Source organism: Camelus ferus, chromosome 13 (genome assembly GCF_009834535.1).
Source record: "Camelus ferus isolate YT-003-E chromosome 13, BCGSAC_Cfer_1.0, whole genome shotgun sequence".
NCBI classification, from domain to species: Eukaryota; Metazoa; Chordata; class Mammalia; order Artiodactyla; family Camelidae; genus Camelus; species Camelus ferus.
This window is the reverse complement of record NC_045708.1, coordinates 49816537-49842654: the sequence shown is the minus strand read 5'-3', so window position 1 is coordinate 49842654 and position 26118 is coordinate 49816537. Positions and strand designations below refer to the sequence as shown.

The 26118-nt window shown below is 35.2% G+C and overlaps 1 protein-coding gene across 7 annotated transcripts in view; it reads right to left on the bottom strand.

Moving 5' to 3' along the window:
• The window catches only part of MIER1 (MIER1 transcriptional regulator), a 56609-nt gene that overhangs the window by 25574 nt on the left and 4917 nt on the right, over positions 1-26118 (bottom strand). For 5 of the 7 annotated variants that reach the window (XM_032494530.1, XM_032494531.1, XM_032494532.1 and 2 more), the window contains 5 exons: positions 16647-16671; positions 12012-12157; positions 2657-2818; positions 1908-2040; positions 189-253 (listed from right to left, as the gene is read on the bottom strand). In XM_032494530.1, coding sequence (XP_032350421.1) covers positions 189-253; positions 1908-2040; positions 2657-2818; positions 12012-12157; positions 16647-16671 — 531 coding nt within the window. Of the gene's footprint in view, positions 1-188; positions 254-1907; positions 2041-2656; positions 2819-12011; positions 12158-16476; positions 16514-16646; positions 16672-25420; positions 25651-26118 lie in introns of those variants that run through there. The other 2 variants (XM_032494537.1, XM_032494534.1) reach the window with 2 other exon arrangements.

Here is a 26118-nt window from a genome sequence, read left to right as displayed (position 1 = left end):
ATACCATTATTTTATCTTACGAAAAGATCTTTTTCTCACTTGGAAATATTAAGGGAAAATTTGAACATTCATATGTCACAAAAGGGTTTACTTCAACTTTATGAATATTTATATCTAGTAAAAGAATAATTACACTTGGCTTTCAAAATATTAATTTATCTAAGTGGGGAAAATATGGCTCTAACTACCTTTTTCCAGTCTTCTGATGGTATATAATCTTCATCTTCTTCAGATTCTTCTTCTATTTCACTATCTAGAATAAGTAAGACAATAATACTATAAAATGATTGCTTATCCTGTCCATTCTTACATCTACCATCAAATATTTAAGCATGCCAAAAAGTATCTGCATGAGTAGGCCAAGATATTTCAAATCAAGTAACACACCTTGTCAGTTAAAACAAAAATAAAACCCATAAACCTTTCAGGATAATCTTAATCTTAGACAACTATATTCTCATGAAATGATTCCCTACAAAAATTTTAGGAAAAAAATGGATTCAGAGTCAAGATAATCTGTTTCTAAGCCTAATTCTGCTACCAACAGCCTCGTGACAGAATAAATCATATGACCTCAGTTTCTTCCCTTATAAAAATGAGAATTTGGGCAAAACACTGGTTTCTGAACAGTGCTCCTTAAGACACTGAGAACTTTGCAGCATCACTTTGGTGGGAGTGCACGAAGAGAGGGTATGTATGTCTCCCCAACTTCTGTTTTATTCAGAGCAGCAAGCTATTGTTTATTTTCATTTTGGAGAAAAAATGTATTTACATAAAGGAGTGAGAAATCTGAAAGGCATTAGACTGTCAGCATCTTCTCAACTCTAAAACGGCAAAGTTCAAAAGGGTAACATCACACACAGAAATTATTTCTTCCTATGTAAAAACTAAAATAGGCAGTATATGTATAGCTTCCACGCATACATCTCTGAAATATGAACTAAATCTTTTCAAGAGGCAGTCACACTTAGTATCCCACTTGTAAGCAATCTTTGTCAACAGATTTGCTCCTGTTTTAACTAAGGGAAAAATATCACACTTCCCCCAAAACTTAAAATTAACACAATTATTTCACTAACTAATCTCTATGCATTGATACACTTTTCAGTTGGACTATACTTTTGATCAAAGCTCACAATAAATTATTAGCAGCTCTACATCCACTTCTAAACAAAATGTGTAACAGAAGTTATTCATACAAAGCAGTATCCATGTCTAATCAGTTACTAATTTACCACATTTTCATGAGAGGTTATTGTTCAAGTGTTTTTCTTCTTTTTAAAGTACAGAAGTTCAGACCACACATTTAAACTGTAACTACTAATGGTTGACTTTTTCTTATTCTAGAGTAAGGATTCCTGCTTAGAATGAAACATTATGGAACAGATGAAGAATACAAATATTCTGATACATTAAATGTTGTCTTGACTACTGATCAATCTCTAACTAGATCATAACTAGAAAAATTAGAATTCTTTCTATGTGTAACATATTCCTCTCTCAAGAGTCAACCACTTCTTTAAACTTGGGAACTGCTGATTAGAGTAAGCTATGCTTATGAATATATCAAGGCTGAGAGGCAAAGAAAAGCAGATAATGGAAAACTGAGAAAAAGACTAAGAGAAATAAAAAAGATGACTATGGAGCAAACTAAATTTTAAAGAAAGGTCAAGAGGAAAAAAAAGGAACACACTCAGAATCAGGTATGGTGACACAATAATTATTATAGTATATTCTTGAACAACAGGGCTCCAGTACTGCTAAACTGGAATAAAATTCCATTACTGCTGAGCAAGATTTTCAGACTCAACAAATTCAAACAGAGTAGTGAAAAGAACTACTGAAATTTTAGGTCACACTTTACACAGTAAAAATCATATCCAAAATACAGTTACTAATATACTTACTTGTATCAAAATATTTACAGCGACGTGGACGGATTATTTCCTGGGCATCTTGAGAAGCAACAGATTGTGACGGATCCTCATTGGAAGACTGAGTTTCATCCTCTTGACCTGAGGAATCTTTTATATTCTCTTCCTGTGGAATAATAAAATACAACTCTTTACGATAGAAAGAAAATTACTGCAGGTGAAAGGTCACAGTACTCCAAATACAACTAGAAGGCTAAAATAAATACACTAAATGTGGAAAAACAGATGAAATCTAAACTGTCTGTAGTTAAATGAATAGTATAGTACCACTGGTGATTTCTTAGTTTTAATAAATATACCACAATTACATTAAGATGCTAACATTAGAGGAAGTTGAGTAGTATACAGAAATTCTTCGTACTCTTTGAAACTCTTCTGTAAATCTAAAATTATTTTGAAACAAAATAAGAAAAATTAATACAGAAATGCCAAGTAGCCTTTATTACTCAAAAAATTATTTTACAAAAGCTGGTACAAATTTATTTAGAATAGGCACTGAAAAGAAATCTGGAATGACACAGAGAGAACTACTCCCCCTGAAGTAGATTACAGAAGACTTCCTATTTGTATTACATATTTCAATATCTTAATTTTTAACATTTAAATACATTACTTTTAAAATTAAAAAAGACTAAAAACAGATTACAAAAATTAAGCAATCAAAATGAATGTGTTAATACATTTTAATTTCAACAAGAATAAAAATATGTGTATGGCCTTACTTTATTTTCCCCACTGCAGCCGCTGTTATCATCATTATCAGCATCTTCATCATCTTCACCTTCTTCTTCTTCCTCCTCCTCCTCCTCATCTTCTTCAGGTAGTGGATTAGTACTATCATAACCATAAAGGCTGAGAAGTTCATGAATTGGCATGTCGCCTTCCTAAATAGACCAAAATAAAAAATTAATTTCTGAATAGTATTGATATTTCATATTCCTATTATTCACAAATCTGAGTACATATTCTGTACAGAATACTCTTAGAACTGTTACCAAGAATTCTCAAATCATAAAAAGTGAAACCGAATGTAACTTTGAAACCTAGGAAAATTCTAGTCTTTTAAGAATTTCTATAAGACTGACCAATTCTAACTGCCAACAATAAACACACTGGTTTAGAACTATTCTTTTCTGCAATCAATTCAGTCAATGTACACTCCCAGTCAGTTAATGCTATGTATGGACACTCACACTTAATAAGAGTACCACACATAATTTGGGAGATGGAAAACAGACTAATGAGAAAATAGACTGGAAACTAAGTTAACAAACCCAGGAAAGCAGATGAAACTCATAGCCCAGCCCAAACAAATCAGCACAGCAATGACACACATGAGTGACACTGGATTACATTAGCCATAGATTCTTTTCTGGGGTTATCTATAATTGCATATAGGATCATTTCATGCAGTATGTACTATCCACCTTACAAACTGTTATCATCTCCATTTATAAATGAGGAAATTGATGGCAGATTAAGCAATTTCTCCAAAAATCATACAAGTTACAAGTAGTAAAGCCAGATTTCCAGCCTAATTTTAAAAGCCCATACTCTTATCCGTACACCACGCTGCCTCAGCCAGGGACCTCCCCCAAGCACTGCAAAACACATACCCCCTGAGGGTGAAATGAAGAAACACCCATATGTAATGAAATGAAATCAGTTTTCTGCAGAAGGTACTCACTCTAATCAGTAATTAAGTATTATAAAGAATCAGGGAAACATCACAGAATTCTGATTATAAAAAGAAAATTTAACCCAAATCACCTGAACATATTACATACACATGTACATACTCTAAAGGAAAACTTAACAGAGTCAGGCAGTTTAGAACCTAGAAAAAGGGTAATCATGAAACAAGATACGTTTTATTTCTCCAGCAGTCTTGTAGTCTTATTCATGGATAGAAGTAAGCCTAGCCCGTGTGTTAAATACACAGTTACAGTGAGGAGTAAGTATATTAGACTGGAGAATGTAACCTGATGACACTAAACATTTTGATCATACTCAGAATTCACTCAGGATTCTCAGAATTTGTGTCAAGAATCAACTAATGATCATAATTTGAAAAAAAAAAATTTCTCATAGAAAAAATAGGAAGGTGCTATTTAACACTTCTATTTCACATTATAAATGGATGTTCCTCTTATAAATCAGTTTATGAACCTGTCTGAAAGAGAAATCAGTGACCAGCTGGCATACTTAATTGACATCTCGCATTGTGATTCTCAAAGTACAATAACACAAACAGTGCTTGAGGGGTTCAAGGATCTACTCCCTGCAGATATCTGGTCCAGTACCAAGCATCTGGTACAAGAGACAGAAATTTGGAAATTACGAGTCAGGATTTAAGACAACTTCAAAATCCAAGAAAAAATTAGAATAAGAAAAGATATAGAAAAGACTGGTTATATAAATGATCCAAATGAATACCTGCCATGAAGTGTCTTCTATATGTCAGGCATTTGTGGTAAGTGCTTTGATTCTACTATCTCATTCTTTTTTCTTAAAACATAGTGAGAATATTATACTATCTTATTGTCTTTAAAAGTGCCAGATGAGAGTGCTACCTTTATCTGTAACGAAGAAAACCAAGCAGAGAGAAACATCATGCACTGACAGAGACTTTACCATAATACCTAGACCTCCTAATCCCAGTTCATACTTTCCATAAACTCACTCTGCACCACAAATTAGAAGCAGGTTTAAAAACTAAAGTCAATCCTGTGAACAAGGAGCCACTCAAGTCACCATTATGAATAAGCGTCAAACCAGTAAAAAACACTTTAGTGTAGGTGTGCAACTAACATTTACACAGAGCTTAAGAATTCATGAACAGCTTGTTTCATAGTATTTATTTCATCTTTAAAACTACCTTAATATTACCTCTAATTTTCACAATGGAGTTAACTGATACTTTGAGAGATCACACACAAGAGGTATGATCACTAATCAAATCAATGTCCTCAGGCTCTCTACTGTTGGTCTGTCTTATTCAAGGGCGACAGAATCACCTCAAGAGCTTATTAAAACGGACTGCTGAGCCCCATCCCAAAGTTTCTGATCTAGCAGGCCTGAAGTGGGGCCTGAGTATCTGTATTGTTTTAAAGTATAAGATGATATTGATGCTGCTGGTATGAGACCACCTGGAGAACCACTTACCTCAGTTAGGGTAAGATACCTGCAAATCAGCCTTTCCAGTGGGAGATAATAAGGCGTGATCATTATCTTTAATAAAGTTTACCACTAATAGCTGATATCTAGCTCAGTTATGTGTCAAAAGATAAGTGACAAACCAACTGCATGGAAAGAATTTTTTTTTCTTTTCTACCACTATCAGGAAAGTGGAATATCTGACTTCTGTGGTTAGATCAAGATTCTTCCCTCTTGGATGCACATTTGAGAAGTGTTAATTTGCTTTATAAAAATTCATCTCTCAAAAAAAAATCTCCAATATTGACTAAGCAGAGAACAAAGTAGAATCAAAAGTGGCTGATCGCCTGGAAGAGAACTGTTTCAATTTGAAGAAACAGTAACAGAACTGGCAGAGAGAAAAGTCAGACAAGTCAGAGGAAATGACAACTGCACAAGCATAGAAACAAAAATGAAAAAGCAGGTTGCACTGATCAGAGCAGAGGGTATCCATAATAACTAAAAAAAGAAAGTTAGGGCTGGTATTGCCACCTGTTTTTTCTAGTTTTACTTAGTTTCTAAAGGGATCTGTTACGCTCCTGATTCATTTGAGTAGCTGTTGAATAGTGACTGGTCTTATTGAAGAGTTTAGGGAAAATTATGCACACAACAAAATACTCGAGATGGACTCAGGCAGTGAAAAATTTAATTTGCTAGGCTGTAATCCACCACTATCATTCATGTGAGTATAAAGAGAACTTGAAACTAAATAAGTGGTTTGGGTAAAGAAAAAACTCAAGAGACCCTGTGGAAGAAATCAAAGGATTTAACCACGGGTTATGAATTATCAAGCGGTCCTTGTGACACTGAATCTCTGGTTCCAGATTTATCTTGGACCCAGATACATATTCAAATTACTTCTAAAAAAGTCGTGAAAAATAATAAAAAATAACAGTTGTAAAGAAGTTCTAACAAACTTCTAAAAAGTTTATTTTCAGTCAAAGTTGGCTTTAGGTGAGTTTTACCATGTGTAAACAAAATATCCTTACCTATTGCATCAAGAAAATGCTTGCCTAATATTGAAAACAAAGAGTATATAGTGGTATGTTTTTGCTTAGAAATTAACTTTTAATTTCTGTTGCCCAATATCAAATTAGTGAGCAACAAGTTAGAAGCAACAAGTTAATAAGCATCAATCACAACCCACTGAAGAATACAACAATCAGCGTTTGGCAGTACACAATATGAAAAGTATCTTACTTGATCTAAGGTATAAAATGAAAGAAACCCTTGCAGCAAACCCTGAGCTACAAGAGCTGATTCCAAATTCAAATTCCCCAGTTTTAAATTCCAGTATCATTTATTGTCTGCCCCCCAATCCTTCCTTTGTACTACTACACTCATCTTATTCCAAGAACTGTTTTTTTCTCCATTCCAAGCATGTATTTTGATTGAAAGCTCACCTCCTGAACCTCACAGCATCCGATCCAATTGGAATCACTGCATTCCCTGGCCATGCATTTGAAACAGGCACATGACCCAAGCTTGACCACTGTTTGTTTTACCAACAGCAGCTAAAGAGCATAGGCTGTATCTCAAGCAGTAAATCTGGGAGCCTGGAAACTGACAACATATGAAGAATATTTGTCTGAAAAAGGACACCACCATGTAGAAAAGCAGAAACAGAAAATATGTTCTGGTGATGCTTGAGACTGAGGTCTAGATATCCTCCTACCCTTAATGAAATTACATGAGCCTTACAACTAAATTCTTTACTTTGCCTAAGCTAGTTCAAGATGGATTTGTTACTTGCTCCCAGATATTTGATATAAAAAGTAATGCTATACTGTAAAGAAAATGTTATTTCCCTCTGAAAAAAGACTAAAAGATGGATAAAATGTGGCTGATACTACATTGTACTAAGGTTTGTCAGTTACCTGTTCCAGAGACTTTCTTATTAGCTTATATTGTCAAAGTCTATGATCTACCAGGTTCTAAGGGGCTTTCCTCAAATCCAGACATCACAATAAAGTGTCAGACTGTTTTGTTCCCATACATATAAGCGTTAAGAAATGGAAGAAGCAGAGTGAAAGAAAATTATGGGTCAAGTACAGTAGCTCTCCACAGTTTTGGTGTTGTAGAGTTCTTTGACAATTTTATGTATGATGGAACTATCAGGATTTACAGAGTGATTATCATGTACCAGACATCATGCTACATCTTTTACATATATCATCCTTGTAGTAACACTGGAGCTTAATGCTATTAAGTTAGTCTAAAGTCACACACTGAACAAGTAGTGCAGCTGAGTTTTGAGCCAGGTAGTCTGACTCAATGCTTTAGAGCTCCCTTACATATATATGCATATATTTACTCCCTTCCTAGAACCTTAATCATAGGTTAAGTGTACACTATCCTGATGGAGAGTGAAATAAGATGTGCTGGGTTGACAGACTCCAACAGGTAAGAAAAATGGACATAGTACAAAATGAATAAAAATACAGGAATGTGGAATATACTTGCATATTGTGCTTAAAAAATAAGTTGTCTAAGCACTGTAACAAAAAGAGGGACAATCATGTCTAAACAAGTTGAAGGGAGGTCAGACAGAGGTAGGAAGAATACAGACTTTTTAAAAGACAAACACATGTATCTGAAATTAAGTCCGTCCTTTTAACTTCAAAACAATAGGGTAAAGTTACCAAGCACCAACAGTAGTATTATAAGGTTGGGTGGTATCCATCTCCTGGCTGCAGAGGAAGCAGCTCCCTCTCCCTCGTATCAGAGGATGAGTCATTTAGAAATGACTGCAGGTGGCAGATGTTGGCCATTCAAGGGCCATTTGGTGGATGGACAGAGTACTCTTTTTATACCTGTTGTGACTTACAGTAAATGCTTCTGAAGTTGGAAGGAAGAAGGAAAGAGACTGATTTTCAGCCAGGAAAACCTAACAGACTGCATTCAGACGGGACAAGAGTGATAGGTCCAAAAGTAACCAACCCCTTGGGGTTGAGGCCTGACTATAAGATAAACTGTAAAGGGATGGAGACAGTGAACTCTTCTTTATAATCTCCATGCTGGAGTTTCTTTTTTTAACCCATATAATCCATGTTGTGTGTATACTTAAAAAAAAAACCCTTAGTCTTTCACATTTTCATCTTTATTCTCTAGCTCTGGAGATTCAATGCATAAAATGTGTCTAGTGCTTTACAGTAACTATTAATTATTAATACTGTTATAATGTGATTTGTCAAAAGTACACATAAATACATAAAATATATTTTTGATCCTGATCCCTCTTCTCCCAAATAGATGGCCACTATTCAAAGTGAGGCCGTGAGTTTTAAGAGTGCATTTGAGAAACAGTTAAACCTGCAAACTGCTGTTCCTAGTAAACCAAAGTCTATTTACCATGGGAATGATTCTGACACCCCTTCTCATTTTAACCTGTATTTCTAATTCTATTAAAACATTTAAATGCTAAACTTACATAAAATACTTTCTGTATTGATAAATATTCATGCATACAAACATAACAATACACATCAAAGTTTCTTCCATGAAAAGCTACTTTTCACTTAAAATTTTAGAATTCAAATTGAATTAATTTAAAATTACAAGCTACATAGTTACTGTTAACTCCTGAATGAATCAACTGTCAAAAGTTTGCTACAATTGCATCAAAGGTCCATTTTATGCAACCAAAGTGCCAGGTATTACCAAACTACCTTACCAATTCCTGACATAAGTTTAATGTTTCACTTCTATGAAAGCAAATCAGTAATCAATCACAAAATCTTGCTCACTTTTTAAATAAAAACAAAAACTAGTTTGCTTTGGTTCATACCTAAAAGAGTTTACAACTATTGGAAATCCGACATATTGGCCCTGAATTAGCTCAGCTGTAGGTATAGAAGAAAGCATTGGGGAGTATGTGCTTCTTACACCTAAGCCTTAATTTTTCTGGGAAAAGTTAGGACTGAGAAGGTGTATGACTGGTTGAAAAGAATGATATGGTTCCCCTGTCTTTCTCTCCTTTTGTATATACTCAATGAGTAATCCTATTTTAATAATTTTTTTCCTACAAAGGGTCATTTGAAAGCAAATTTTGGAGGATTGTAAGGGACCGGGAAGGAGGTAGAATAAAGGAAAAAAATAGGAAAAGACCATAACATGCCCAATATTTTAGCAAAGCCCATTAGTAATTTTGTACAAATTAAATACGGTAGCCCATTTTTCTAAAATATAAGCAAACAGTAATCATTCTACTTCATAACCAATTACAATGTATACTTCATTATCTCCTCTTAAGTAATTACTCAATTACTTGAGCAATACAGGATGTGGAAAAAAAAGGAAAACATAAGATTTTCTCCCTTTACCTTTTATCCCAATGGAAGGGTTACTCAGAAATAATAAAATGTATGAAAGCGGTAAGTTTCTGTGAAATATAGGCAGATAATTGAAAATAATTGCCTTTCTACTTCATGAATGTATGAAGTGACTGTGATTGACTTTTAAATCTATTGTTTCCTTTGATATTAACCTAGGTTTCAAATCACCCAAGCAAATTAACCCTGTCATTTGAATGGCTTTCCAGCCTCCTCTAAAGAATAGTTCTGACTCCAGGTTCCTCATGTGCTTTTTAACTCATCCTTGAAAAACTTTTATATCAACTACACACCATTACTACTAAGATCAACTCTGTCGTGTTGCTTAAAAAAATATGGACTTGCTTAGGCACTGTGGATTAAGCCAGTTTTAACCACTAAATGATCCAAAATGGGAGCCCCTGACAATGTTTGACTTAATAAGACTTTTTCCAGCTCTTTAAACGTACACTCCAAAAAGTTCCAAACTAAAATTCCAAAATATAGATTAGTCTTTATTACTGTCAAAGTTTAAGAATTCATTTTTCCATATTATGTACTTCAAATGCCTAAAGACTGGCATATGTCTTATTCCTTACATTCTTTTTTGTCATAGAGTATAGCAGATTGTATATGTAATAAATTTTACTGATAGCATACCAAATTCATATATTTATTCATTAAAAAATTATGACTGACCACTCTTATTAGGTACCATGAAATACACTGTTGAATAAAAGACTATCCTTCCTCTTATGGAATTAAAGGAGGATACAGACAAAAAAATTAAACAAACATATATAATTACAAATTATGTTATATGTTAGGTATAAAGAAAGTACTGAATGAGGTACAGTGGTTAAAAAGGGCTAATGAGGGGCTAGAAAAGGCCATTCTGAAGAGGCAAAATTAAGTCCAGACTTAAGAGGATAAGGAGCCAGCCTTGGAAGGCACATATGAGAGAGGGAATGAACTGAAAAGCCTTGAAGCAGAGAAAAAAAAAAAAGCACATCTAAGAACAAAAGCAGGCTAGTGTGGCTACAGACACCATAACAGGGCAGTGTAACACATGGATAAAGGACCTTGCTGGCCAGGGCAAGGAGTCTGGATTTCTCTTCTGGTGTAACAGAAAGCCACTGAAGAGTTTTAAATAGGAGGCTGACAAACTGATTTATATTTTGAAAAGATCATCATAGTTGCTGTGGTAACATATTGGAGAGAAGAGTGGTAAAAGAGGACATGAAGAAGCCAGTTAGGAAGCTACTCTATCAGTCTAAGCTAAAAACAATGGTGACCTGGGCTTGAGGGTAGCAGCAGAGAGGGAGCAACAGCCAGATAAGAGATATTTTTGGATAGAAATGACAGGCTTATTTAGGAATGGATATTGAGAATGAAAGAAGATGACTCCCTGGTTTCTGACTTAGGCAACAAAGTAAATAGTGGTACTGCTTGTTTTTTTTACTGAGATGGAGAAGACAGGGAAGTAACAGGTAGAGGAAGGAGAAGATAAATCAACAGTTCTGTTTTAGACATTTAAAATTTAAAGATGTCTATTCAGATATCCAAGCAAAAATGTCAAGCAGGTGGTTAGATAAACAAAACTGGAGACAAGGAATAAGTTAATGCTAAAAAAAAAAAACCCAAAAAACAAAAAACTAAGAAATACCAAGCATACAGACACCATGGGAACAGATGAGATCAGATCACCTAGTTCAGTAATTTTCAAGCTTTGTGTGCGTACTTAATGAAGATGTAGATTTGAGCCCCATCACCCAGAGATTCTGATTCAGCATGCCTGGGGAGAGGCACAGGAATGCACATTTCTTAGTAAGTCTATGAGTTAGTCTGAAGCATCTGACTCTCATACTACATTTTGAGGAGCACTGATCTAGAGGCAGAAGAAAACAAAGCCCAGAACTGAGAATTGGGAAATTCCAAATTTAAATCTTGGCTGAAGGAAGATGAGTCTGCAAAAGACGCTCAACAGAAAGCAAGCAGATTGGGAAAATGACAGTGGAGTGCTCCAGAATTCAAAAAAAAAGAAGGGAATGGTAAATTGTGTTGAATACTTCTGAGGGTAAAGTAGGAAAAAAGTGACCAATGGATATAATAAAATCATTCGTTATCTTGATAGGAAGGGGCAGAGACAATCTAGAGCACCTTATAGAGTAAGTAGGAAATGAGAAAGATAATGACAACTTAAGAAATTTTGCTTCCACAGGGGAGTAAATGAAAGGTGTAGTAACAGGGGGAGGACAGAAGGTATACAAGAAAAAATTTAGGACTCTTTTATAGTCCATTTTTGACCCAGTATCTGTGATGTTTTACCAAAGTAAGTACTGAATTCTACTCACATAATAAAGTTATTTCTTAAAAAAAAAAAAAGCCTTTCATTTCAAACTTTAAATATCCCACCTATGACCACACAGAATTTTTCAGTATTGATTATATGTAACACCACTTCCCCCCCCAGAAAAAAAAACCCACAACTAAAAAACTAAAAATTCAAGTGTTCCCTTTCTCCAGAAAAATTTTATAACCACTTCATCCTCTAGCTCTTATTATTATTTACCCTTGCAAGATCCTCTATTTCAGAACTGAAGTTTGTTTCTCCTTCCATCATTTCTTCCTCTTCTAATGTTCGTTCATCATCAAAATCATGAACCAGCATGTCAGCTGATGGATCAAATTCATGGTCATCTGATGTTGCTGAACCTCCTGGTAAAGAATATTTTAAGAAGTTTGGTAAACCAAATTATGTGTATCTTATTAATAGTTAAAGTATACGCTATTTGAAGCTGGATATAAATAAAAGTACGCAGGAAAAGCTATGCACAGTAAGTATATATTGTTTTCTAAAATTCTTGCCCTTAATTATCACCTCCCCCTTTAAAACCTCTTCTTTAAGGGACTATTTTTTGCCGTCTCACTTCTATATATTTAGTTACAACTGGTATGTGTGTGGGGGGGTAGTGTTTATTTGTATCTTTCAAAAAGTATGTATAGCTTTTAAAAAGAGTATTGTAATCTTCCAAAGTAAACTTGAGTTGTAACTAACAAATGGTCATATCAAATAACCATGGGTGTGTGGGAAGAATCACAATTCTTAATCATCTGATTGATAATTAACAGACCCAATGAGTATGAACCCCTATGGTCCCTGAGGAGAATATATAGTCACATGAAATATACAATCATCTGAATATAATCTAGTGAAAATACAGCTGAACTCAAATATTATTCTATCTGCATAAAGGTAGTTATCCTTAACTTAATTAATTGAAATAACTCAAAGATACAGTATAAAAAGCAAAATTTATTAAAACTGCATAGAAAACTCTTATGAAAGGCATTAAAAATAATCCAGTGGGTAACTGCTGTATAAGTTAATCTATTTTTAGCCTGATGGCTGGGGAATATGGGTGTGCTCAATTGGGTCAACAGCAACAGTAGATTGCAAATGCTGAGTATATATATCCCATATTCCTACATTTGGTTATTGCCAAACCTGGACTTAAGTTTGCAAAAGCATTTTTTACTAATAAACAAATGAGTTAATTAACACTAAAAAAACCCAACAATTTATTTTCATCAGTTTAAAGTGTTAACTATTATATTAATAGATGTACCTACCCTTCTATTTCACTTCAGTAAGAAAACCAATAAATAATAACAAAGAGATACAGAGGCTGATTTCTTGAACATCAGACAACTGGGAATAAAGGGGCACCAGGGCTCTTTGTCATCTCCCAATAGTTTAAGCGTAAGAACCATTTTCTGAGTGTTTACTATGTGCCAAATACTATGTTCAAGCACTTCACATAATTAGCTCATTCAATCTTCAAACAATTCTATGAAGAACGAACAAAAACTTGAGGTGCAGAGAGTTTAAGTAGCATGTTTAAACTCACAGAGCCAGTAGGTGGCAAGAATGGAATTTTAATCTTGGTTCTGCTAATTCCAATGCTTGTGCTTTTACTGCACTCCAAGCCTCCTGACACAGACTCAGAAACAGTAGATATTCTGCCTCGAAGAATACTTGAAGAGAGCCTATGTTTACTCAGATGAGTAAACTGCAAGCCAGGTCAGATGGCAAAGTACTTAGAAATCAGTGTGCTCTTTGAGGAACATAATAAAATGTTGATATTAAATATAAAATAACTAAATATATAATTGCTAAATCAAGTGTCATCTATCTTGTTATAGTACAAATGAGTTAACCAATTACCAAAATTTTGGAACGATTTACAAAATAAAAAAATTTAGAATGGTATATTATCTTAGTTTCTTCTGGAAATTAAGAAGAGCACGGTATAATTTTAGTAGGTGATCTTAGTACTCAGTGAGGGACTGGACACAAGGGTTCTATAAGAGCAGTTTGAGAATCACTAATTTAATTGCAGCTTTTTTGTTCCAATCATTATCCCCTCTTTCTGAGTTTTCAACAGAAAACACTCCCAAAACTTTTCAGTTCACCCAGCAATCTTCTAGGATGTTTAGTCAATTATGTATTCCCATAGACACTGCTATACTTTTCTTCTCCCTTGTAAGCAGAAAGATTCTATAAAAAACCTCACACCACTACTTTGAATACTATTATCCTAATCATAACTCCTACTGGATGCAAATACTGTCAAAAATAATCATGCTTAATTCCTAACTACTAATACTCCTTTATCAACTTAAAAATCAAGCTCATGAGAAAACAGTACCAAATCACCAGTGTCATATGACTGACCTAAAGTCCTCCACTTTTTGTCATTATTTGCAAAGCCAATTATATTTAAAGCCTTGCTATGAAATAACTAAGTGTGGGTGAAACTTTTCTCCCTTCCTACTCTAATTCCTTTCCCCACATGTATACTGCACTGTTCTCTATAAATCTGCAATTTTTTCCTTGAACTAATCTGACCTCTTTTAGTTGACTTCTTTTTACCTTGTTCTTTGAAACCAACTAACCATCCTGCTCCCTTCTGTTAATTACTAAGGCCCATCATTAGGCTGTCTCCTAGGGAAAAGAATCCTAAAAGCATATTATTAGGGGTAGGGAGTCTGGTGCTTTGTGTAAATATTTTGCTTCAGAATTTAAGGCAAATATCATTGCTTCATCACAAAATTCCATCCTGATGCAAAATTACTAAAAAGTACCTTACATTCTTTCAAAGACTCAGAAGATATATTCAGTTTATATCATGTGCACTTATTTATAATCATTTTACTATTCCCCTCCCTAAATCCCCATCTCTAATGGCTACTAGATATAATCGGTTTACACTGGTTTACATTGGTGGAGCCTACAGACAAACCACTTAGTCTCAGTCACGTGACTCATTACCAGAATCAACTCCAAAGTGCAAAAGTTACAAAGGACACGGCCTTTCACCAGAAGACCAGAAATTTTACATCAAGTCTCTATTTTTAATTCTTTCCAATTTTTGTGGAATTGCCAAAAATTAGTATTACTTATAAGAACAATAAACATTTCCTTGGACAGAAGCCTGATATCACAAACGTCTACCTCAGAAGATCTTCCTTAGTCTGAAAACAATTTAAAAAATTCGATCTATTTGTATAAGTATTCAGCAAGTAATAAAGGCTATTAAAGACATTTGTGTTCTTCAAGCTCCACTAGTCTTCCAATTCAGCCTAGACTGATTGAAATTCAATGGAAATTGAGAAAGTCATTTATTAATATCACTTTTGGAGTAATTATTTTTATGTACGTATGTATTACCTGACAAATGGCTTGATAATTCATAGAAAAATGTCTAAATCTCAGTCTTTGTGCAATGTCACAACATTACAAAAATAAATGAAACATTTTTGTATTTGAAAAAAGATTTAAAAACAGATTTTTGTATTTGGAAGAAAAAAAATATTAGAAACAATTCCATGTCCTAAAAAAGCATTGTAATCAAATCTGAGGTCAGATTACTTTCAACTTCTTCCAACCTGCTTCCATCCAGAACATATTTTATTAGCCAGGAAGTTGGAAAAAAAAAAAATTCAGTTTCGAAAATGTCACAAAACCTAATGTACTTCACTTCCAAGCATATTAGACATTTTCAGCTGAAATAAATGTGACAAAATCAATTGTCAGTAAAGTACAGTAGTCATTTAGAAGAGACCTGGAAGTATTCCAGTCCAACTCCTACCTGATGCACCCGATGCACACAGAGCACAATGATTTGTGTTCATAAAATGGACCCTGAACGATTAAAGAAGGATTATACTATGTCAAGCATTTCCCCAAACTTTCTAAAATGAAAACATAGAAAGGTGATTGCTTCAATAATCTGAAAAGGTCAGTAATACACCATTGCTAAATATTCAATGTGAGATGTTTTCAAATAAAATGTTACCATGTCTCAGAGAGCTCTGGTTCTCACTCTTTAGCTACATCAGGCGCCTTCTTACTCTGCCTACCCCACTGCAGAAGGCAGTCCTCTCTCCTGGTAAAATTCCTGGGCACTGAGGCAGAAGGAATATTACCAGACTCTTTCCTGACTGCTATTTAGCTCTAACCAATTGCTGCCACACAGGAATGATGTACCCAAGCATGCCAGGACCTCTGATTGATCATAAGAAGCCTAAATGCAGATTTTATATAAAATACTCCAATTTTTTCAGCTGAATACACTGGCCAAACAAAAAAACATTTGTGGCCCAGATCTGGTCCAGAGATCACACGTTCGCAACCTCTACGTTAAAGAAAAAAAATGAATCTATACTGTATTTGGAGAATACAAAAATCTAAAGATATATGGTCAGAAGATGAAACTTGATCCTATTCAAACCTAAAAATAACTTCCTTAATTTAAAACAACAATCATTTGTTGAATCTTACTTTTCCCTCTTTCATTAAATGCATTAAAAATACACTTCAAATATAACTCAAATCAAACAGCAATTAAAAACTACACAAAATAGATGTGGCAATTCATCAAAAGAAAGAAAGGAAGGAAGGAAGAAAGAACAGAGAGAGAGAGAGAGAGAAGCCACAAATAGTCATGAGGTTGAACTCACAGCAGCCTCACCTGTACTTTCATGGGCAGTCAAATATTTCATCCATTTCTTTTTCCCCAGAGAAAAGAAGCAGTCAGAAGAAAAGCAAGTCAGATGATAGTCTAACTTCTCTAGCCTTTATGTAACTAACAGGACAAATGTTAGTCAAATAGAGATTATAAAACATATAGAAAATACTTACCTGGACTTGAAGACTCAACAGATGGCTGAGGGGAGGGGGAAAAAAGAAGAAAAATTAGCATTTTTGTGTAGTAAGTCTTTACAAACACTACAGGAATTATTCAACTGATATGACACAAAAAAACTAGTTAAGTTTTAATGTCTGAATTGTCTAAGACAAACTAAAACTTCCTGTATAATTCCTACTCTGACATTATGTTTATTTAAACATAGAGAAAAGGCTAAAACATTCCTGAACCTAGGAACAAAAACAATAATATGGAATTGATTCTGTTTTTAAAAGCAAATATGTATCTCCTAACATGTGGTTTAAGAGATAAGATTTTAGATCTTGGATTTCTCTGAATATTCTCTCCTATCAACACAGGGAAAACTATACCCAAGTTTTGCTATCAAGCTGGTCTCTAGCTTAAAATGAGTGTGAAGAGGCAGAAACAATTTAAAACATTATCTTAGACAAAAAATATGCTGTAAGAAAGCAGAGGGAAATTAGAATGTTACTTAAGCACCAAACTGTTCACTGGGTTAACTTTACTAATAAACAACATACTTTTAAATTACCACAGAATTAGCAACCTTTCAAGCTAAAGTCTAGAGAGGTTAAGTTATCAAATGGAAGATCACAAAGATTCCCAATTATAATGTCCCTTCTACTGTAGCATTCTACCGCTCATAAATTACAAGCATTTGGAAAATTTAGAGATAAAATTGTTAGCAACTCTTTTAGTATTATCAGCACTCGACAGTTTGTAGCTGTGTTTTATATCTTAATTCAGTTAATTAACAATTATAAACAAATCATCTACAAATATCAACCCCTATAAAACAAATTCAGTAACAAAAATTCAAAGATGCTTCAAATGACATAAACTTTATAACTAAAATCTTGCCTATTCATTCTGAGCTATCTATTTCATACTCATTAGATGTCAGAGATGCTGGAGAGCCAAAAGCACTAGCAAAGAGATGGATATTCTAGTATTTTCCTTCTTTCTGCTAAGTAATGTGGCAGAGAGACAAGAAGAGCAAAATAGAAATTAGTTAAGTGCTCAATTTTTCAAAAGCTAGGCATCTAAGACAAATTCTTACAAGGTATTAAAACTCCATTTTGTAAACTGTCCTCATTATGCTATTGTAATAAGTATGACAGGCAAGAGTCCACATGGTGACTTTGACTCTTCTGAGGCATACTTTTTCAAGGGTTCTTTTTTTTCCCTTTTCTTACAAGAGAATGGTTCTTGTCCATAGCATTGTCTTAGGCTAACAAAAGACTGACTATTCAGTATTAGATATTTTCAAGTGTCACATCAATATCTTTATTTAAAAGTTACGCTTCCACAACGAGTCAAAACAGAAAGTATTACTCTTTAACTAGGTTCCTCTAATGGGAAGCTGTACAGGGAATAATGTAACCATAAAAAGGGTTTTTATCTTGTTTATTAACATCTTTTGAACAGGATTACACACTTCTAGCTAAAAATGGATTTAACCACCACACAAATTATTACACAGCAAATCAATATTTTAAAATATTAACCCACTTTTATTTCATGCAACTATATTTTATTTCCCAAGTTTAAGCACAACTTCTGTCCTAGGCTACAGCAATGTTAAGGACTACCTTCATCTGGTTCCAGGTTCACTATACACAGAGTAGCCTTCATAATGCTGTTTTTCCTCCTTCGTAAACTTCTGAAATAGGTTTACATGGCATAAACAAGAAAAAACAGCATTTTCTTCAAATTAGCTTAAAAGAAATAGTTCTTTGAGCATTTGGCTCTTTCTGAACACTCCCATAATTATTCTATTTAATAGTCTTCTGATAAAAAAGGCTGATTAAAAATAAGTTATTCTACTGCATAAAAGGTACATTTTCATTGATCTTATTAGATATTGGCAGGAACAGATACTGAATTGTGACTGGCATCTATATACTTTAGTTTGTAAAAGGACTCAAACTGTGCTAAATGCCAAAAAATACCATACTGATTTTTGTTTTACTGGTAAATAGTTACCACTTTAATGTTCTGAAAAAGGCCCCAAATATTTTCTGTTCATTATCAAATGTTTAGAGGACTGGGAGCATTTGTAAGCATAGCTGGCATAAAGTAGAACACCCAGTGCTCAAAGGTAGCACTAATCATATTAAGTCAGACATACTAGAATGTTTCAAGAACCATGATTTGACGGATGGTATAGCTAGATTAGGATCCTTGTAGGGGGAAGTAGGGATGGTTTGCCTGTAGATACATATTTTAGTACTCTGTGTTTAAAATAAAATTCCACTGTATCGACCAGAGTAGGATGGGAGTGAGATTGATTTCCTGAAAGTTAAATCAAAGAGAGCTTCTGGAAAAAAGGCATTTGAAAATAGTTTATACTATAAACATTATTTTTGCCCAACCAACAAAGTGATTATCTTTCAAATAAAATACGGGTTTAGTTATCCTAAAACAGGAAATTTCAGTATAAAATGAGGGCATTTTTTTATTTAGGTATTTAAAAGAACAGCAGAACCAAACTATGTTTATATAGTACTGCGTATTTTCAAATGTATAGTTACTTGATCATAAACCTAGCAGTAATGCCTGCCCCACCTATCTCATTTTATAGGTTAGCAAACCCAGGGAGATAAACTGACTTGAACAAGGTTCCATGGAAGGTGGTGAAGGTCCTGCTCCCTTCTATACCTCCCAAGGAAACAACTATGTAAAAAAAAAGTTTTCTCTTTACCTTTCTCCTCTTCTCTCTTACTTTCTCTGTATTTCTAAAGTGGTTTTCATCTATTCAAAGCATGTTTAAAATGTGACTGCAAGTTGTTATCTGTCATGTCAGACTATTATCTATGTCTCATTAGGAACTGGTGTCTCTGATAATACCCTCCAGGACATCTACAATGTCTACCATTAATGACTACAGTAAATTAGAAAGGAGGAAGGAGGGGAAAAAAATAAAACTAAAGTTAAACAGGTACTCATTTGTAGCAATATCTATTTTCAGAAAAAGCTCAAATTATAAAACCTGAGCAGTAAAGAAGATTTTACACTGGGGATTAAAATGTAATTTAAAAATGCACTCAGAGATTACTGGTAGAAATAAGAGTTGATCTAAGCATTATGGAGATCATCTTGCCAACGGGAACTTACTCTACTGATACGCCTAAAGAAGCACACTGAGACATATGTATGTAACATTCATTACCATGAAGTTGTCCACAGCAAAAAGTTGGGAAAAAATTTAAAGTCCATCATTTAACTAATTAGAAATGAAATACAGTTCTTCCAAGAAAGCAAATACTATTAATTTATTAAAAAGAACTCAACAGTTTTGTTTGTGAGGATTGAGAAAAAAATGCTTAAAAATATATATGTGTACATGTATCTAAACAGATAGATATTTATATACATTAGGAGTAAAAGTTCAGAGGAGGGAGTAAATTGGGCTGGAATAAACACAAAAAGTTTTTACCCAAGAGGATACACAAGAATCTGTTAACAACGGTTACCTCTAGAACATGGGTTGAAGAAGGCTTTTTTCATTTTATACCTTTCTGTACTGTGGAATTTTTTAACCACTTGCAAGCATAACTCTGTTTTTTAAAAAGAAAGCTAGAGGAGATTATCTTGTGGAATTATGAGCCATTTTCATTTTTTTCCTTTACTTTTAGATTTTCAAGAAAACCTAGTATTTGCCTTTTTTTGTAACAAGTCTGTAATTTTGAAAAATAACCTAATTTTCTTTTAGGTACACTCATAGTTGTTTTATCTGAGACAGAAAACATTAGAGAGATAGACAGAGTTTGAGTATGCTAAATCAAATTAAAAAATGAACTGTTAACTTTTATACCTTCACCCATATATATGATTTAGCTGATCAAGTTGCTAATAGTTGTAACAAATATTCAATGCCTCAGACTCATTCAAATGTTTATCTTCTGCATTTTTCTAGACCATGGTAAGAAATATCTCATATACCAGGAAACTATAAGTTGGGAGAGTAAAAGATCAACTAACTAGAATATCACCATTATTAAAACATAAATAAGTAAACAAGGTAGTAAAACCACAAAGTAATCATTACTCTTTCATTCTAGGCAATCAAAAGCGTATTTTCAATGAGTATAACTGTATGAACTAATTGCTCCCCTTAAACCAATTCCACCACCATTTAAGTATTATTATTACCTACTTAGTAATGTGGACACTAAATCAGAGATTCTCACAGCGACAGGGGTGAAGACAGAAGGGAGTTAGGGACCCTGTGTCAAGGGCTCAACATCCCTCTCTTCCTCCATACAAAATTAAACTGTTTAACTTTGCTGTTACTCAGAATAATTCTGGGGCATAAATGAGGTTAAGAAAGTCTTAGAGTTAAAATTAGCAAATTTACTACAGTAGTAATAATTTAGAGGATAAATTGCTATTACTAAGCACTAGGAATTCAGAAGCCTACTAGGTTCCAGCCTTAACCGTGCCACAGACAAACTGCATGATCTAGGACAAATTATATAAACTTTCTGCTCAGTTTCATTTTCCCTTAGATGAAAAGATTAAGATTTCAAGTTTAGTTCAATTTCCTTTGAGATCTAAGTTCTTTACTTTTATTATAAATTGCTTAAGAGACATAACACTACTGAGGAGTACTTAGCTAAATGGATGGGATATGTTTAACAGACTCTTCTCAGTTTGTTTTTTTTTAACTAGGACTATTGGGAAAAGATGATCTCAATTTGCAAAAAGCTATTGGGGGGTGCTACTTTATGAATTTCATATCTATATAAACATAATTATAATAGCCATTCTAAGCCACAGCGTAAGTCAAACAGAATGGGTCCCAGGTAACAACTGATAGGTGAACTTAATCACTGCAATGAATTTTGAAATCATTTGCAAATTCTCTGAAATATACAGGGACTCCATCTTAACTCCAAGCAAGAAATTTCTATATACCTGACTGCATTTCATAAAGACACGCTGAAGTTTCAATGGCAGTGTTGTATTTCTGAATTATTTGGGAAAATGATTAGTCTCAAGAATTCTCTAAAAGTAACTCACTTCTATATTTCCCAACTTATCTTTCCCACCTTATCAAGTGTTTTGACCATTACTCCTTCTGAATTAAAACTTTTTATGACTTTCATGCATCAGTGTCAAGTACTTCGGATATATCTTTAATAGCTCTCAAGTAAAAATACTCAAAAAAATTTTTTTCATTAGCAGTATAGAGAATTATTTAAGGCCTAAATTCATTGCAGTGAAACAAGTTTCATTTAGAGTAGAAATTAAACACTATCAAGAACAGCAGTCAAGACGATCCTATTTCCTTAAAAACAAAATCCAAGTACCCTCAAAAAATGCTAAACAAGGAGTCTATTTTTAGGAGAACCGAATGGAAGGATGTGATAATGAAAAAAAAAGGACTGTGTATTATTTTGGAAAATACTAAAATACTTAAAACTAATATATTAATAGCAAATCCATTAAATTTTCTTCTCTTTGACAACAACATGGCCTAGGTAAAAAAGACAAGTCTTGCACTATACTGTGGCTTTTTTTCCCTGAAAAGGAAGTCCCTCAAGTGTTTACAAACTCTGAAATAAAAGACAAATTGTTCATTCCCAAAGGTCCCTACACCACATTCCTTAAAAACCCAAAGGATCGACTATTTCTTCCTCTTATTCTTTCTTTTGCTGCCTTTGTAAAACTGCTACTACCCTATAATTTCCCTCCTTTAAGTGTGACTAGAAGAGCGTCCTTTTAGAAGGTTGATTAAAAATTTTAAGGGATAATAAGCAATGAGAAATTATTAAAAAGTATTAGGAAAGGGAGCATATGCGATTACTTTTAAATGCATTAAATATACTTTAAATGTTACTACAATTTCAAGAACTATTAAATACATACTTCTTATTATGGACTAAGATGATCTGATCAAGTATGAAAAAATCAGTATTTGTATTTACATCTAAAGCAATTCATATTTAAGAATTAAATATTCTTCTGGAGAAACAAGGTCAGGGTCATTCTCCTATGTAGGAAAAACCGACAACAAAAAAGCCCAGAAGCATAATAACTACATTTATCTCAGGAGACATGTTTCTTCAATAACCTGTTTTCCCTCAGATTCATCAAATAAATGCATATTCTCACGCTGCACTTACTGTAATTTCACCAGTTAGTGTCAATCCTCAGGTCTCCTTAACCAAAAAGTGCAATAGCACAGCACTTGAATTATTTTATCACATGCTTTATGCTGGCATCATAAAGAATGAACTTCCTGAGAGCTCACACAAAAGCAAGTAAAAGCACTCTATAAACCAAACATTTCTCTTTCAACTAATTTTTAAAATGACTACTCTCTAAAACCAGTCTAATTACTAAAATACTGATAGGAAAACTGCAAATTAATTTTACCTTTCACCACTTCACCTGTTCTATATTTTTTGTAAGATTCAGATGAAAGTTCCTCCACTCTTCCTTCAAATTCACTATAAACAAAACCATCTACAAATAACTGAATATAAAAGATGAATTTTTAAAAGATACCACGTCACTATTAAAAAAAATGCACTGAAAACAAAATTCAGGTTTCTTCTTGAAGTTGAGCCATCCGTGCGTTCCTACAGAACATGGAGAGTTCCATTCTCCAAGTGATACAATTTTTAAGAAAACAAAAATATACACTTCAAAATATTAGGAAATGATTAGTGATTCAAAATACTGCTTTTCCTCTTACATGAATGCAACCCTTTTTAATCTCTAAGTCGAATAAACTGTTAAAATGCTTTTACTTACATATTAAGTTTTCAGCATGCTGGGCAGTGAAAATTTCTGGGTAAGGGTTTTTTAAGCTGAAAATTTACTGTATTTTCATACACTAAACTCTGTTCCATCAATAATATCTTGCTTTAAAATATAACTACAGATCTTAAAGCTCAAACCATTGTGAGCAGCACTACAAGGGAAGAAATCACATTACCAAATACAGCACAATGCTGCTTATCTAATGGGAATACACTGAAAGGGGGGAATCCACTGAATGTAAATATATTTACATATTTAACAAAATATATGTAAATCCAACTACATAGACTCCTTCCCGGCTTACCTATCAAGGAAAGAAACATTTAAGAACCTCACCAAGACTAAAATTCTTTCAGACCAGTGGAATAAATCCAGTCTCATTTAAGTGAAATACAAACTACTTTGTTTTCTCCAACTCATATTCCGTGAAATACAATTCTTTAACCACAAAGAGCAAAAGAAATGGAAATAAATCTAAAGATCTAAGTTTAGTTTTCAATCAGAAATACTAAAATTTAAAAAATAGTACTGGCAGCGAACAATCCTGCTACAGTAATCTCTCTTTCTCTTTTAAAAGCAAATACTCCAGGACATAAAGTCAGTTTCCAAAAAGAAAGGAGGACTCCAAGAGACACCCCAGAAAACTGTTAAAGTCCCTCCACTCAACAGGTACTTGAAAAGGCTTCCAAATTAATATTTTTTTCCATAACCTATGTTTCTGCATTTCAGAGTTTAGAAAGGAAATATGGTATTGATAAAAGTGTACTCACCATTGACTTCATTTAGCAAATAATGAAGACGAAAATTGGGGGTTGAATGGTAAATATAACCACCTACTTCCTGAATCTGTTTTTAGGCGCCTCTAAGACAATGGAAATGGTAATTCTCACAAGAAAGAAAAAAGCCTTATCAATCATTTGAGAGTGGCTTTACTCAAAGACATAAAAGTCCAAATATATCGCCTCTTGAACTCCAGCGAATAAAGGAAATCGAAAGAGTAAGGGGGAAAAGGCAAAAAAAAAAAAAAAAAAAAAAAAAAAAGCTTAAAGGTTCAAATCACAGGCAGAAATTTAAATGTCTAGTTAACATAAATCAAATTTAAATTAATTTTAACGGGTTGTTTGCCTACCGATTTGAGGCCCCAAAATGTAAAAACTCACTACCGAAGAAAGGGGGCTTTGGGAACTCGTTTACTAGAAAAAGAGCAAAAGGGAAAAAAAAATTCTTCCCTAAGGGGAAAAAAATTGTAAGAGAAAGAACACAAGAACAGACAGCCTTGATTTGGAAGGGGGGAAAATGCCTGGAAAGTGATGGGGAGTAAGAAAGGGAGAAAGCAACTCTTACGATATGTAGAGAAAAAGGTCCTATGGGGGAAGACGGGGGAATGTCTGAAGAAATGGGGAGACTCCCCCAACCGAGACCCACGGATTGCGAAAGACCACGTTCATTTCACCACGCTCATCTGGTCACCAGCAAGAAAATTACAGAATTAATCACAAGCCGTTTTCCTTAGGTTTTTCCCAACAGAGACGGGATGTGAGTAGCAAACTGGTGGGGGTAACGCATAAGGGCGCAACAGCATCTCGGTTAGGGAGGGAAGAAACTTCGCAAGAAGAGGAAGCAGCAGCTCCACTCCCGGCCCCAGCACCGGCCGGCGAAGTTGCGCCACAGGCGCCACGGCCGGCAGGCGCCCCCTCCCCCTCGTCCCTCTCTGCACGCACTACTACGCTTCACTCGACCCTTCAAACTGCCCCCGAAGTCCAACTACGCCTCCGCGTCCTCCTACCCCCGGACCCATCCCAACTAAGTTCCACGGAAAGCTCCCGCCCAGAGCGCGGCCTGTTCCGGACAACAGGTGGGCAGTGGCGCCAGCAGGGCTGGGCCTCTCCTAGCCAGGCCCACTCCACTCCTCCCCGGCCCGGACCCGGGGGCGCCCGGCTCCGGGACGGGGAGGGGGAGCTCGCTCCCTTACCTCCGCCATATTTGCCGTACTGACGGGTCACATCTCCGCGGCGGTCGCAGCTGGGTCACGGCCAGAACCCGGATGTGAGACTCGGCAGCGGGACTCCAGCCGCTGCCGCCGCCGTCTCTGCCGCTCCCGCCGCCGCTGCCTCGGCGAGAACGCGCAGGAGCCGCCCGAGCGCGCCCACCACACCCCACTCCGCCCCCTCGCGGCGCCCGGGCGGAGCAGGACTGGAGGGAAAAGGCCGGCGCGCGCGCGGGAACAGGAGCGAGCGCGCGAGGCCCCGAGGCAGCCCTACCCGGGAGGAACTCGGAGGGGGCGGAGTCAAGGTGGGTGTGGGGGGAGGTGGGCGTCTAGGCGCCGGGCACCTCCCGTGCCTTAGCAGATCCGAGACTCCAGCCCGGGAGAGGGCTCCAGGGACTGGAGAGGTCAAGGAAAGGAGCTAAAGGAGCCGCGTTCGGCATTCACGTCGCAGGGGAAAAGATACATTACGTTCTACACGTAGGTTTTTTTTGAAGTGCATTTGTTGGAAAACGGTTGTTGCTGTGATGCAACAACGGCAAGTAGTGCGCTTTGAAAGCGCTTATCCCTTGACAAATGTTTCTCTCGGTTGATTCCCGACAGGAAGTGTAAAATCCCATATCCTGAAATCTTAGAGGTCAGAGCAGAGATTAAGAAAAGGGTTTGCGCTAAGTGGTCTGCCATCC